Source organism: Rhizophagus irregularis, chromosome 21 (assembly GCF_026210795.1).
Source record: "Rhizophagus irregularis chromosome 21, complete sequence".
Classification (NCBI taxonomy): domain Eukaryota; kingdom Fungi; phylum Glomeromycota; class Glomeromycetes; order Glomerales; family Glomeraceae; genus Rhizophagus; species Rhizophagus irregularis.
This window is the reverse complement of record NC_089449.1, coordinates 2968158-2982975: the sequence shown is the minus strand read 5'-3', so window position 1 is coordinate 2982975 and position 14818 is coordinate 2968158. Positions and strand designations below refer to the sequence as shown.

At 25.8% G+C, this 14818-nt stretch overlaps 4 protein-coding genes across 4 annotated transcripts; 1 reads left to right on the top strand and 3 right to left on the bottom strand.

Annotated features, from left to right (window-relative positions):
* Positions 1 to 411: 411 nt before the first annotated feature.
* Positions 412 to 2831, bottom strand: OCT59_014063 (uncharacterized protein). Its single transcript, XM_025313933.2, has one exon. It carries the CDS (start codon positions 2158 to 2160, stop codon positions 760 to 762), a length of 1401 nt encoding a protein of 466 aa, XP_025186212.1. The 5' UTR covers positions 2161 to 2831; the 3' UTR covers positions 412 to 759.
* Positions 2832 to 4044: 1213 nt separating this feature from the next.
* OCT59_014062 (uncharacterized protein) lies at positions 4045 to 5467 on the bottom strand. The gene is made up of 4 exons (XM_025313934.2): positions 5096 to 5467; positions 4636 to 5008; positions 4469 to 4557; positions 4045 to 4393 (listed from the first exon to the last, which is right to left on the bottom strand). Exons 1-4 carry the CDS (start codon positions 5247 to 5249, stop codon positions 4251 to 4253), a joined length of 759 nt encoding a protein of 252 aa, XP_025186213.1. The 5' UTR covers positions 5250 to 5467; the 3' UTR covers positions 4045 to 4250.
* A 2778-nt stretch (positions 5468 to 8245) lies between these two features.
* Positions 8246 to 11818, top strand: OCT59_014061 (uncharacterized protein; the record flags this gene model as incomplete). The annotated part of the gene is made up of 12 exons (XM_025313935.2): positions 8246 to 8368; positions 8450 to 8533; positions 8639 to 8773; positions 8897 to 8995; positions 9072 to 9110; positions 9194 to 9229; positions 9338 to 9817; positions 9898 to 10048; positions 10148 to 10266; positions 10336 to 10492; positions 10582 to 10631; positions 10712 to 11818. 12 exons carry the CDS (start codon positions 8246 to 8248, stop codon positions 11816 to 11818), a joined length of 2580 nt encoding a protein of 859 aa, XP_025186214.1.
* Positions 11819 to 12778: 960 nt separating this feature from the next.
* Positions 12779 to 14170, bottom strand: OCT59_014060 (uncharacterized protein; the record flags this gene model as incomplete). Its single annotated transcript, XM_066141929.1, has 5 exons — positions 12779 to 13019; positions 13333 to 13366; positions 13439 to 13616; positions 13717 to 13802; positions 14080 to 14170. 5 exons carry the CDS (start codon positions 14168 to 14170, stop codon positions 12779 to 12781), a joined length of 630 nt encoding a protein of 209 aa, XP_066002010.1.
* Between the last annotated feature and the right edge of the window lie 648 nt (positions 14171 to 14818).

Below are 14818 nucleotides of genomic sequence, written 5' to 3'. Positions count from 1 at the left end.
AGTATATCGAAAAAAAAGATATGCACCGATGAATTTTTTATTGATCTTTTAGTGATACAAGAATCAAAAGATCTTATTAATACGGAATAAATACGAATTTTTCAAATAATATGCCTTTTTTTCACAATTTGAACATTGTTTTTAAATGAAATTAGATTTTACGAAAGAATTTTACAACATCTAGATGAAATTAAATGAAAAAATAAATTATTAAATTATAATTACTAACAAATAATACACAAATTCTGATTTATTATTTATATTGGCCAATCCGCCAATGGCCAATGGTAATCAATCTGCTGTGGCATTAGCCGCAACTATTTTCAAACCAATTATAAAATCAAATAATTAATACATTTTTGGCACACATTTTGGCGGAAAATGTAAATTTGTAAACAAAATTTAAATTTCTCATTGCCATGATACTTTTTTTACCAATCATGAAGTATGAACTTTATTTAATTAAAACAAATATAGAAATTTATCAATTTTAACATATAATTAATTTTCAATCATATGAATGAACTATAATATATGAATGAATGAACTATAATATCAATATACAATATCATGGAAAAAAATTATGACGCGTTTTTTTTTTAATGAAGTTGAAGAAGAATGAAGAAGGAATGTGCAAATATTATACAAATGCGAATGCAAAAATGTATATCATATAATCTTTATGTAAAATATATATATATATACGGTATATGTATATTATTAATCTATGTATAAATATTTTAAAAAAAATACGCGTCATTACTCTTTAATATTTTTTAAACGTAAAACAGTATTAACAGTTTCTTTTAACATAGCTAAACTTCTTTCATCACCTAAGAGAGCGGTATGAAAAGCATTCATACAATAAGCGAAACCAATTTTTAATTCTACATTCCATAAAAATAAACTACCACCTGAACCACCCCAACCTAAAAATTCATAATCATCAATACCCTTGAGACGGAAAATACCAATTCCACCCTTAGACATGGTAATATCTTCTAATATAGAAATATCAGATTCTGATGAATCCTCTTCAAGAAATTTTTTCAAAGTATCATTATTTAAAAGTATAGGTTCAACACCTTCATTTTCAGGAAGAGGTTTACCATTATTCGCCATTATAGCAGCTAATTTTGCCATACTACGTGAATTTGTTATACCACTATAAGAAGGACCTTCAACTTTAAGCATATCTATTGCATTCCAATCTTTTGGTTGTGCTTGATTAGGACATGAAGATACCAAAGTTTTATAAGTTGGAGTATTTGGATCAAACATTTTATGGAACATATGATGTACAGGATTCATAATTAACCATTTAGGTAAAAATAATTTGGGTAAAAGTCTTGGTATAGGATAAGAATAAATTTGAGCTACTCTTGAATTATAAATATCTTCAGGTGTAGAATAATAAAATTCAATATCATAAGTTGGCATAATTTCCTCTTGTACGATTTGTCCAATAGTACGATGATTTGAATCTACACGACGTATAATTTCATTTAAATAATAACCTCTTGTACATGCATGATAAGATCTTTTAGGAACACCACCAAAATTATGAGGTTGAGATTCAAGAATTTTCGAGAAAGAATCCAAATCCGAAAGGTCATCTATTTTTGTTAAATAATTATCAAACCAACCAACACCAGCACTATGAGTCATTAAATGACTTAAAGTAACATTTTCTTTATTTCCTTGAGCAAATTCTGGCCAATAAGTAGAAATTTTTTCATCATAATCAAGAATTCCTTTTTCAACAAATTTAGCAACTACTAAACTGGTTAATACTTTAGTACTACTAAATACTAATTGTAAAGTATCTTTATCATATAATTTACCAGTATTCCAATCTGCAATTCCACCAGATAAATCTGCTATAATCTTATCATTATAATAAATTGTAACGCTTGCTCCAATTTCTGATCCACTTTCAATATTTTTTTTAAAAATATTTTTTATCTCTGAAAATTCAGGATCAACAAATCCTGTGAGCGTATCACTTGCTTTTGGACAATTTAAACTGAATAACTGACATGATAAGGGATAGAATGGTCCCGAATATATATATTGATACATTAAAAAAATGATTAATGGAGGAATAAATAATTGTAATAATAATGAACGTGAAGGGGATTGAAAGGATTTATTACCCATTTTTTAATCTTAAATTTGTTTTTCTTTTAAGGAAAGGAAAGAAAAGGAAAGAAAAGGGAGGATGAGGGAAGATGAGGGGAAAAAAGGATGAATTGAATTTTTAACGTCTCTTTTTTTTTTGGTTCTTTTATAAATAATATTTACGAAAGAAGATCTATTTACGTGAGTACAAAAAAATTTACAAAATTTCGGATAAATGTTTACTCACAAATTAGAAAAAATGCTTATGTAAAATAAATGGTAAATAAAAATAAAAATTAAAATAAAAAGTATTAAAAAAATGATAATCCAGATTATACAATTTTTTAAACACCTTTTTAACACTTTTTATGTTAATATAAAAAAATAAAGAAATATTTATTTTTTAGAAAAGGGGTTGGAGGAAAGGGAAATTTTACTTATATATATTTTATTATTTTTTTTTTTTATTATTATTAAATTAAGGAATTTTTTTTTTCAGGTTATTATCATTGATAACGAACCAATTACTTTTATTTTTGCTTACAAAATTTGAAATTATATATTTTCTTTGTTTCAAATTTTTAAGAGAGCTGATTGGACGAAATAATGAAGACAAAGACGAACAAAGAAGTTTAATAAAAGGACAAAATTATCTTCCGAACTAATTTATTAATAATAATGACTTTGGAAAATTTCTTTTTCTTTGTCGAAAGAAAAAAAAAAAATAATTCTACTTTCCGTCATTTAAATAGAAAAAGTTGAATAATTGAAGTTGTTTATTTTGGCAATTTTTGAATCCCCTGTAATATTATAATGAGTTAACAAAAAAAAATGAGGTCTTTAATACTTATTATGTATATATTAAGACTTGTTATGTACATGTACTACCATTTTCGAATATACTGTACTTATGTTGGGGGTTGTTTTATTTTTTAAGGTATTGTTTATATATTATAATTTCATTATTATAATTATTGTTATTTTGTTATACCTAATTAATTATTATGAACCATGTTTCGTAATGTTTCAAAAAGAACAATCGATATGAGGAAATTTGACATAAGATACATTATTATGTACGTTTAATTTAATTTTGATCCGCGGATTTTTCCGAGAATCTTCAACAAAGAGTCATAAATGAATTTCTAAAAAATGTCAGACATTTTTATTATTAGGAAATGATCTCTTAAAGTAGTATCACGACATTAACAAAAAATTATTATTGATGCGATATTTTGTTAATTCTTTTTTTTTAAAGAAATAAATACTTCTAACTTTAATTAAATAACGATAATTCCGGAAATTTGGTAATTGAAAATTTCGCGGAACCCGAACCTTCGTCTCAATTGATAGTATCTTCTTTTTTTGGACTACAGGAGGAAATCATTTTAACCAATAAAAATTTACGATCATTGGTTCTAATTATAGTAAATAAATTTTAATTTTCTGTAACTAACTGTCAATTTTCTATATTTAACTGACAATTAATTTGAATATTCGAAAAGAAGGAAACAAGAAAAATTTTTCATCCTAAATTAGGCAATGAATTATGAATATGAAACAATGGAGCCTTTTTTGAGTTTATATGCTTAAAAAAAGGAAATTTTAACAATAGATATATTATATATTGTATTTATTTGGCGTATGATACATACATACGATATTTACGATATTATTATCAGACATATCAGCTACATTACACTTCGCTCGTTATCAAAGACGGCGCACAAATTCTTCGGTCCGGCGGGTATTATATTATTCCGGTAAATATATATCATATTATCGTTGTTATATCATACTTTCACATAAAATAATAAGTATATCGTTATATCACGGGAATCAATTAATGATGATATCATGTTTTATGTACAATATCTTTTACTTTTATAACTTTAATTAATAAAAAGTATTATATGTTATTTATAGCTTTTGATTATATTGATTATATTTATTGTAAGTTTCAAATGATAATATTTATTCATTTTATTGTTATGACTTATGATCATAAAACATAACACTAATCCTTGCTTTGAACTTTCGTTTACAATTATTCCTAGGATTATTATTATGAGGCTGATTATTATTGATGTATGTGTGTATTGAATTCACGTGATATCAAGATATCACTTTTATAAGTTTGCTTTTTCAGCTGCTCTCTTAACAGCTGGTCTCTCAGAAATACGTTCAAACCATGCCTTTATATTTGGATAAGGTGTATCTTCTGCTTTTACCTTGTCACTGTATAATAACCAAGTGTATGATGCGATATCGGCTGTTGAAGAATTTAATTTACGAATTTAGTTTACGAATTTAATTTGCGAATTTAGTTTACAAATTATATACTAACCAATTGTATAATTATCACCAGCAAGATAATTGTATTCTCCAAGACGTTTATTCATAACTCCAAGTAATCGATCAACTTCTTTCGAATAACTTTTTTAAAATAATAATAAATTAATTAAATTAATCATTTTATAAATAACTCTTAAATAACTCTTAAATAACTCTTACCGTTCTTTAGCGTAATCAATGTTTGTAGAAGAGAAATGATTTGATTGTCCCATCATAGGTCCAAGTCCGGCAATTTGCCAATACAACCATTCATTAACCTTAACTCTCTCACGAGGATTTTTTGGATATAAATCTGGAGCACCTTCACCTTTCTTATAATCTGCTAAATATTGAAGAATTGCAGCACTTTCAAATATAGAAATAGGACTATCACCAAATTCTTTTGGAGGATTTTGATCAACTATAGCAGGAATTTTATTATTTGGAGAAATTTTTAAGAATTCTGGAGCGAATTGTTCATTTTTACCAATATTGATTAAACGAACATCATAAGGGATATTAAGTTCTTCAAGTACTACATAAATTTTCTTGCCTTATGGGATAAAAATAGGATAATTATAATTTAATATGATTTGAAATAAAATAAAAATAATAAAAATTATTTATATTATTATTTTACCATTTGGAGTAGGCCAAAGATAAGCTTGAATATCAACGGACATCTTTGAGAAATAAAAATTTCTTTGCAAATTTATTATGTTTAATTTATAATTATTCCAATTATTTGATGATTTGAAAGTTCCCAAACTAAAATTCTTGATCATTTTATACATTCTTCTTGAAGACAAAATCTGGTATAAATCTTTTTAAAAGCATAGATTACAAATAAATAATTCATACAATTTAAAAAGAATTCCCACACAAATATCATAATTACAAACGCGAGTTACGTCAATTTTTTAGCGATGACAAATTTTTAATAATTATTACTATGATTAATAATTAATTATTTTTTTCAGAGGAAATTCCCAGATTTTTTTTTTAATAATGCAAAAAAAAAAAAAAATTAAATTTAATAATTGTGTAATGTAATTTAAGATTTAGTTTTTTGGATAATCTTTTTTACTAAAGAGATTTCTGGGAAATTTGACCATTTTTATATATAACATAAATAAATTGGTTAGAATAAGGCGCAGCAAATTACATTATTATTAATAGATTTTAACAAACAGGTTTTTGACAAATTAATATATCCTTATCAATCAGTAAAAAAAGTCAATTATAAATATAAACAATGTAAATATGTAATATATGTAATATATGTAATATATGTAAATAATGGAATTTTTAGATATTCTCGTTTTTTTGTCGATCATGCATTTTTTTTACAATGGGTTTAGGGAAATTTCTTTCTTTAGAATTGATTTTATTCATTGTGACCTTATAATTATTTAAATAATCATTTTTTTTTTTTTTGTTTCAGATATTTTAGATAACAAAGATTCTGGAGAACATGAAGTCATGAACTCCTGTTTGAAATATAAATAATAATAATAAATATTTTTCTATATTTTCTTATAATGACTTTTTAGTTTATCAAATGAAAACTTTAAATATTTTGGAGTTACAAATTCTTTTCAAAGAACTTTTTTTCTATTTTTTTTCCTCCACGACAAATACAAAAATTTCCCGTTTTCTTATTTATAAAATTTCCCCTTTCAAGAATTCCCTTAAATATATACTTTATAAATCTGTTTTTAGATTAATTGAATCCTTCTTTAAAATTGTACGACATAAACTTTAGGTTTAAACATGTGGTAACAAACAAATGTCTACTAAACCGCAACCGTGCGTTAAAAGAAAGTATTAATGATGTTAAAAACGTATTTGCCACGTAAAAAAAATTCATCTCAACTCCAGACCAATTGTGTAACCAGATTGTGGTCGTGCATGTACTTGATTCATAGTTTGCTTTTGGGCGTACATTGATTCTATTTTGGCAGTTAACTGTTAATTGGTACATACAAAACTTATTATAAACTTATTATTATAAACTTTACATAAACTTTACTATATATAATCATATTAATATCCCTAAGCAATGTATGTTAATGTAAATTATGTACTTATTTGCAGCATTTACAGCATGGTTTCTTTAAAAGGTTATAGTATGATAAATTTTTAGGTTAGTATTTTTAATAGATGCCATCATCTTTCAAACTCCGGTTCTAATATAATATGTAAATTAGCCTAGTCCGCATGTACATGAAAAAAAATGTGCTTTTTTTTTACGAAAAGTTTAAAGTATTTAGGGTATTTAATCGCGTTTTTTTTTTTGCAGAGAGGAAATCGTACCAATTGTATTAATTTGCATACGGGTCCCATCATTTTTTACCAATAAAGTCCATCAATCTGCAATAAATTTTATTCTTTATATTAAACTAAAAATATAAAATTATATTAATTTAATATACTTTCAGAAAGTTCCGAATTTTTAAACTTACTGTAGTAAGTATATCAAGTATATCACCATTAATATTCGAATATTTATTTGTGGCGTAGCCTTTTTTTTTTCTTCTTCAATAACAATCTTTAATCTTATTCTTATCCCCCAACAAAAAAAAAAGGGAAAAAGCGGGATTATAAACAAATAAACAAATAAAGCAAAAAAAAAAATTCATCTCGGAATTTTTTATCTAAAAAAAAAATCTTTCGTCAAATCTAATATCTAAAGAATTTCTTTTCTTTTCTTTTTTTAATAAAGAAAAAGGGTGAAGAATTTTCTTTCTCTCTTTCTCTTACTCTTTCCCTTTTTTTTTTTGACTTTTAATGGTAAAATTAAAAAGAAAAGCCACAAGTTTAAAAAACTTCCGGTCTAGTATGAAAAGTTGAATTTTATCATAAGGATATCATAATTAAAAATTCTTCTATTCGATTATTTGAATTTAATTTGATTTCGAAATCACACGATTCACATCTGAATCTAGTCTTGAATAGTAAACGATTTTATATATATATATGTATGTATGTATTGATATATATATATCAGATACTATATGTTTGATTGATATATGTTGATATATATATAAAAAAAGAGATTTCACACATTTCACACGCATCACTGCCCGGTTTTCAATCAAGTTGTATGCTCGGGTTATATTTCAGTTTATAAATAAAATTTGAAATAAATACTTTGTATTTATTTACTTTTATTACCGATTTTTTTTTTTTAAGAAAAAAAAAATTTTTTGACGGCTGCAGGTCTTGGAACGAACGCGGAACAACAACTTCCAAACAAATTCTCCTTATTCGTTAATCTTGTGTTCCCCTTGTTAAACATAACTTCTTGGAATTTTGGTTTAAGGTTTGAAACCAAACAGAATTTTTTCTCTTCTTCATGTTTATAATTCCATTGCGGAATATCATTTTCCTTTTTTTTTAGTATTGTACGTTCCTTACTCTTTTATTTTATTTTATATTTACAATATATTTTTTTATATTCTAAAGATAAAAATATATTGTTTATTATTAATTATTATATTTTTTTTATTTTATTTTATTTTATTTTTTTTTTAAAAAAAAAAACAATCATCATCGCCAAATTTATTTATAATTTAATTCCTTTCTTTATAATCATCTCTTTTCTAAAAGTTTTATTATTTTTTCTCTTTCTCCTTTACACAATTTATTTCATAACCACTCCATTTTATCTAAATTGTCTTAATAACTTTCATAGAATAATTAGAAAACCTACGGGATTCAAAACCCCCATTTTTTTTTTTAATAATAAACAAAAGTATATAAAAAATACCCTCACATAAAAAGTAATATGGACGCCCTTCACTTCAAAATTGACCAGCTAAAATCATTATGGCAAGAATATCGTGTTGTAAATGAATATTCGGGTAAAGACTATTCAGATCAAGGAGAGTGGGCTCGAGAAAAACTACAGGTGAGTAAAAGAGGCCGTTGTCCTATTTTTGTTGGTTTCCATCAAGTACCTTGTACTTATTTCTTTAAACCGTTTTATTAGGGAATCTTGACAGAGTTTGATAAACTTATTCAAGAACAAATTTTATGGAAGTCAACTCTTACTGCTGAAATAGAAGATGTTCTCGTAAGTAAAATTTATCTTTTCTTTAACATTTCAATCTATTTTTTTCCCTTAAATACACTATGCTAATCAAACTCGGAAAATCTTTTCGAAAATAACTTTTAATAGTCCGAAATTGAAGAATATTGTCATATATTTGGTCGAAAAGTCGATATACTAATTGATCAAGCTGCTCTATTAAATTATGAAGTTAATAATGCCACGCGTGATAGACTTATGATTATCCGAAATTCGTTAAAAGAGGTTGGTAATATTTAAACAAAAAAAAAATTTAAGGGGGGGGGTTTTTTTTCTACGAAACGTTCAAACAATGATCATTGAATATTAATATTATGACGTTTTGTTTTCGGATCTAACCTCTTTTAGGAACATGAAATCACGAGACTAAATGTTAATAAATGGTTAGCCGGACTTAATACCTTTGTTCAAGAACTTGATGTCGATTATATTGTTCCATCAGCAGAGGTAATTAATTATATTATGATTATATGATTAGAAAATAAAAATTTAAATAATTTACATTATAAATATAAATTCTTAGGTTTTCGAAAATGATTTAAGCACATCCGTAGTTCGACCGGTTTGTATAAATAAATAATTTTATGATTTTTTAAAATTCCTACAGTTTGATTAAAAAAAAAATTTTTTTTTTTTTCAATATAGTTATGGTGTAAATATGATGAATACGCCCATGTAGTGGTAAAATATCTTATTTAATTAATTTTTTGTTTGATATTTGATCAATTTATGTTATGATTTTATTAACTTGATTATAAAATTTTATTATTGTTACCTTTTTCTTTACAGGTAGGATTACGTGGATCATTTGAAAATTCAACTATTAAACTTCATTATTATTGGGATAAACTTAACTATAAACCACAAGATGAAATAGACAAAGGTTTAGCTCAATTATTTTTAGATAAATCTATTCCAAATGAACTTTATGAATCTTTAATACAAAAAGAACAAGATAATCAAAATAAGGACAATGAAAATAATAACGATGATAGTGAATCAGAACAAAAATTAGATTTAGAATTAGATTTAGAGGCACAAGGATTTGTCTATTATAAACCACAACTTCCTGAAGGATTAAAATTAAAACCTGAACAACTAGAAATCTTGAAGAATAAATTGACTGAATTAGGAAAAGTTTATGAAGAACGTAAAGAAAAGATGTCTATGATGCAACGAAGTATCCAGAATCTTTATGATGAATTGGATATTCCTGAAGAAGATAGAATCAAATTGACCGACTCACTGGATCAAGAATATATGGACAAGGTAATATATCTTTTTTATAAAAATATATATATATTTATTTGTTTGTTTTTAATTTGTTCGAATCATTTCTATTTTTTTAGTTGGAAGTAGAGTTTGAAAGACTTAGAGAAATCATGCGTGCCAAGATTCAAAAAGCTATTGAAGAATATACTGTACAATTGGGTGAACTTTGGGATAAATGTTTGGTTCCTCAATATGAACGTGATGAATTCTTTTCCAGTTTACGTTCACGTAAGTTTAAAATGAACTTGACAATGATGAAACTTTAATTCATTTCACTTTGGTTAATCAATATATATATATATATATATTTACTTATTTATTTTTTAGTCGTATCTGCTGAAGAAGTTTACGAATTACTTGCCCAAGAAGTTGATCGATTACAAGATCTTTACATCAAATGTGCCAAGATATATAGATTGATGTTAGAAAGACGTGCTTTGATCGAGGTATGTATACCATTAATTTTATTTATTTATTTATTTTATTTGTTTTTTAAAACCTTTTTTTTTTTATAGAAAATGATTGAATTCGAAAAATCAGCTTCGGATCCACGTCGTTTATTCCAACCCTCATTCCGTCTATTAGAAGAAGAAAAATGGCGTAAATCTTGCTGGCCTAATTTGGTAAAAATAGAAGATCAATTAATCAATGCTTGTATTGCGTATGAAGAAGGTAAAGTTCAAATCAATTAATGAATGATAAATCGTTTTAAAAACAAATTTTTTTTTTTTTAACCTTTTCAAATTATATATTAAAATTAGCTGAACGAAAACCTTTTATGCACGAAAGTAAACGTTACTTGGATACCTTGGTAAGTAAAGTAATATTGTAGTTGAATTGATTTTTTTGAGCAATATTCAATTAATCATTTCATATTTCTTTTTTTTTTAGCAATCGGAAATTTCAGAACGTATTGTAAATCAAATGTTCTTTGGTTTCGAACAAAATGGTAATAGTAAGAAGGATGAAAAAGAGAAAGACAATTCAAAGGGTCCAGCTAAACGTAGAGATAGTCAGGCAACTCGAGTATCGGCAAGTCGACCAGTTTCACCAACATTTTCTGTGAATGGAGATGCTACTAAACGAAGATCAATAGCATCCAGTCGACCAGTATCTCCCACAAGTGGAACGCGATCACGTAGAAATAGTCAAGTCCCTAAAATGTCTATTAGTAGAGCAACATCACCTTCTGGATTTGGATCATCATCTAAATCACGAAGGAATAGTCAAGCATTGCCACCCAGTCGATCAATCTCACCCGCACGTTCAGTTGCTTCATCACGCGCAACATCACGCGCAACATCACGCGCAGTTTCTCCAGCTAGATCAGAAGTTTCAGGAACTCGCAAGAGGAATAGCATGTTATTGACAAGTCCAATGGATTTCACATCGCATCCTGGTTTAACTTCCCGAACCACTTCCCGAACTACTTCCCGAACTAATTCTACAGATAATAAATCCTCGAGTTCACGAAGAACATCATTATATATGTCCAACACTTCTACAACGTCTACAACGACTAAAACAAATGGAACAAAATCTTCTAATAAACCAAATGAAACAAAATCTTCTAGTAAACCAAATGAAGACAAGTCTTCACGCCGACAATCATTGTATCTTGGGGATAACAAAAAAAACAATATTACACAAAGAAGTGATAGCGTATCTAGTTCTTCAAGTGAATCTTCATCCGTTTCATCTGTTTCTACACCAACTACACCCGAACCATCACAAATACCATATGTTGTCAATGGAAGATTGGGTGTACCTACATCCACAAAAATTAAAGTACAATCATCAAATGAAGCTCAAAGTAAATCAAATGTTAAATCAACGTTAATCCCATCTAATTCTCGACCTACTATGACTAGAAGATCAAATACAGCCCCAGCTAAGCCTAGACCAAGAAGTACAATTGTTATGTCTAATGAACCCTCAGCTTTGTTGAAGAAACAAGCAACAAAAAGAATGTCAATGATAATTGACGGAGGCCATTAATTAAAATTTTTTTATTTTTTTATCACAAGGACTTTATATTGTAAATTCTAGACAATTTTATTTTGTATACACAATTTGGACTATCATTATTTTTTTTTTTTGGTCCAATTTTCATTCATAAAAGATACCAATATGTGTCCCTTAGATAAACAATATGAATATTTTAGCTCATTGTAAATTTTTATTTTCAAACTGATTTATGTGGGGGATGTGTATATTTTAAATGTATATTTAATTTATCTTAATTTTATTCTTTTTTTATTAATCTTAAGAGAATTTTTAGCGTTGTAATTATTGGACTATAATTCTTTAGATCGAATCTTTTTTTAATTATTTACAATTTAAAAAAAAGAATTTTTCTTTCCTTTTTTTTTCCAATTTTTTTTTTTTTTGATAAGAGGATTAGTGATTTATTGCAATTTTAGTAAAGAACAATACAGATTTTTGAACAATTCATTTTTTTTTTAATTAAGGATCTTTTTGGTTAATCAAAAAAAAGAGAAAAAAAATTCCAAAAAAATTTAATAAATTTAATAAATTTCAACAAAAAAACAGGTATAATTATATAATGAATGGTTTATGGGTAACACAATTAGGTTAGCATTAAAGAATTTAGTCACGTGTGGTTCAAAAAATTTTTTATAAAAAGTTTGTGTTCAGAAATAGAAATTTATCTTTTTTTAACATGTTATCAATTTTTAAAAATACTTTAAACAATTTTATTCCTAAAAAATTAGTTTCATCTAATTTATATTTGTTGTAATTTGTTAAATTCTTTTCAAAAACGTTTATTAACATCATTATCCTCATCAAATAATGATAAAAATAATGACGAAAATAAAATAAAGGATAAAAAAAAGGAAAATAAAGAAATCGACAAAATTGACAAGAATGAATTTAATCAAAAGAATAATAATGGATCAAAATATCAACCAAGTATTGATGATATATTAGGTCTTTTTAGTTCAAACCAACAACAACAACAACATCATCATCATCATCATCATCCATTTTTAAACAAGAACAAGAAGAATCTTCATCATCAAAAGATAAAGAAAAGATGGATAATTTTTTATTTAATTTTTCATCAAATGAACCCAAAAAATCTTTATCACAAACTATTTCATCATCAACAACATCATCATCTTCAACATCATCTTCAAATAATGAGATAGCAAAACTTTTATCAGATTTTTTAGTTCTAACGGAAGAAAATTATATTCTTCATATTCATGCATCATATAATAATACTATAGTAACATTAACAAATTCTCGTGGTAATATTTTAATAACTAAATCAGGAGGTAGTGTTGGATTTAAAAAATCTCAAAGAGGTGGTTATGACTATGACCATTATGACTTGTATGACCGATCATAAGTCATTTGGTCATTCTAAATTTGTAAAGTCATATGACTTTGGTCATAATTTCTATTTCTAACCAATTAAATTAAAGTATTCATCAAAAACTTTATTGGCAAATTTTTTTTTTATAAATTTGATTTTTATTACAAACCTGTTTTTTATAACGACAAAATTGTAAAAATATTCTATTAAATTGAATAAATGCAATAATTTTTATGCAACACTTTTAATATGCATTAGTGAATATTCATCTGAACCTAAGAATGAAGGAGATTCTAAAGAAGATTCAGATAAAGTACTTAAACTCCATTTTGCCCTTTTATCATCAGCAGGATGCACATTTTGACCTGTAAAATCAAAATCATTATTCCATTCTGGTGATAAAAAACATTCATCTTCATTATTTTTGAATTTGATTTTCCCTATTTCCCAATTCTATCCATTCTTTAATTAACTGATTCCACCTTTGTTCTTTATTTTGAATGATTAATTTTTCCCTATCATCATTGTTATTTGTAGTTTTATTATTATTTACTTTATTTTCATCATCACTTACTTGAATATATTTTCCTTCATTTAAATTATCATCTTTATTTTCATTGTCAGGGTAAATTGGTATCGCTATATAATATGAAGGCACTGCATTTCACATTTACATTCTCTGACATCTTTGATTTTACGAGTAAATAATATTTCACTTCAGATTTAACTCATTGCTAAAACTTTTTTTTGCTATTTATTATAAAAAAATAAAACTAAATTTATATTCTATATTTAAATAATATAATTAATAAAAAAAAGGTTATCTTCAAGCAATTTCACCAATTAGTATGTAAATAACCCATACTTGATCATAATCATTCTACAGATGCAGAATTGACGCTAATTCCATAGATACAGATTGCAACATGAGCCAATTCTGGATTTATACCAATTGTGGAGTCCCAAAAATCTACCAAATTACCATGAAACTGATTAAATGAATCCATATTATATGGATCTTTCACGTTTTTATATTTAGTCAATTTATGCAAAATTGATACAAGTTTAGATCTGAACTATGATTTTATAGTAGTACTTTAACCATTGACCAATATGAGTCCAGGTGAGATTTGGAGTTAATGAACAAAATTTTTGTAATTTATGAGATGGATAAAGCACAAAAAGAAGGATTAAAAGTGGTTGCTCCCATTCTTTCTAATGAGATTCAATTCTTTCTATTATTCTTGAACTAAATTCAAAATTATAATGACTGTCTAAGATTTTTGTAGTATAAGCAAAACAATGTAAAACTTCATAGAGCTGAGCAGAATCCTTTTATAATTTATTAAGAAATCTACAAAGTGGATATAATAGGTTCTGCAATTCAAATAGGGTATTCCAGAATTCTGAATTATTAATAATATATATCATCAGGAAGCTTTTGGTTACCACTTTTATCAATAGATTTTTTATTTGCTGGTATACTTGAAATACCATTATTTCTCATTACATTTGTTCGGCCATTATTAAATTTTGCTGAAAGAAACTGTTAAAATATAAAAAATAATTATTTTCTATAATTTTATATTAAAAACAAATAAATAATTTTAAATATACCTTAAGTGCAGATTTTGATTTCAAAATAGAATGAAAAC

What these genes read in the sequence shown, in the direction of transcription:
- OCT59_014063 (XM_025313933.2), bottom strand. Translation starts at nt 2,160, where the DNA reads ATGGGTAATAAATCCTTTCAATCCCCTTCACGTTCATTATTATTACAA.
- OCT59_014062 (XM_025313934.2), bottom strand. Translation starts at nt 5,249, where the DNA reads ATGTATAAAATGATCAAGAATTTTAGTTTGGGAACTTTCAAATCATCA. An exon ending in TCTTTGGCCTACTCCAAATG is followed by an intron (nt 5,009 to 5,095) that starts GTAAAATAATAA and finishes TTATCCCATAAG; the next exon opens with GCAAGAAAATTTATGTAGTA. An exon ending in ATTGATTACGCTAAAGAACG is followed by an intron (nt 4,558 to 4,635) that starts GTAAGAGTTATT and finishes ATTTTAAAAAAG; the next exon opens with TTATTCGAAAGAAGTTGATC.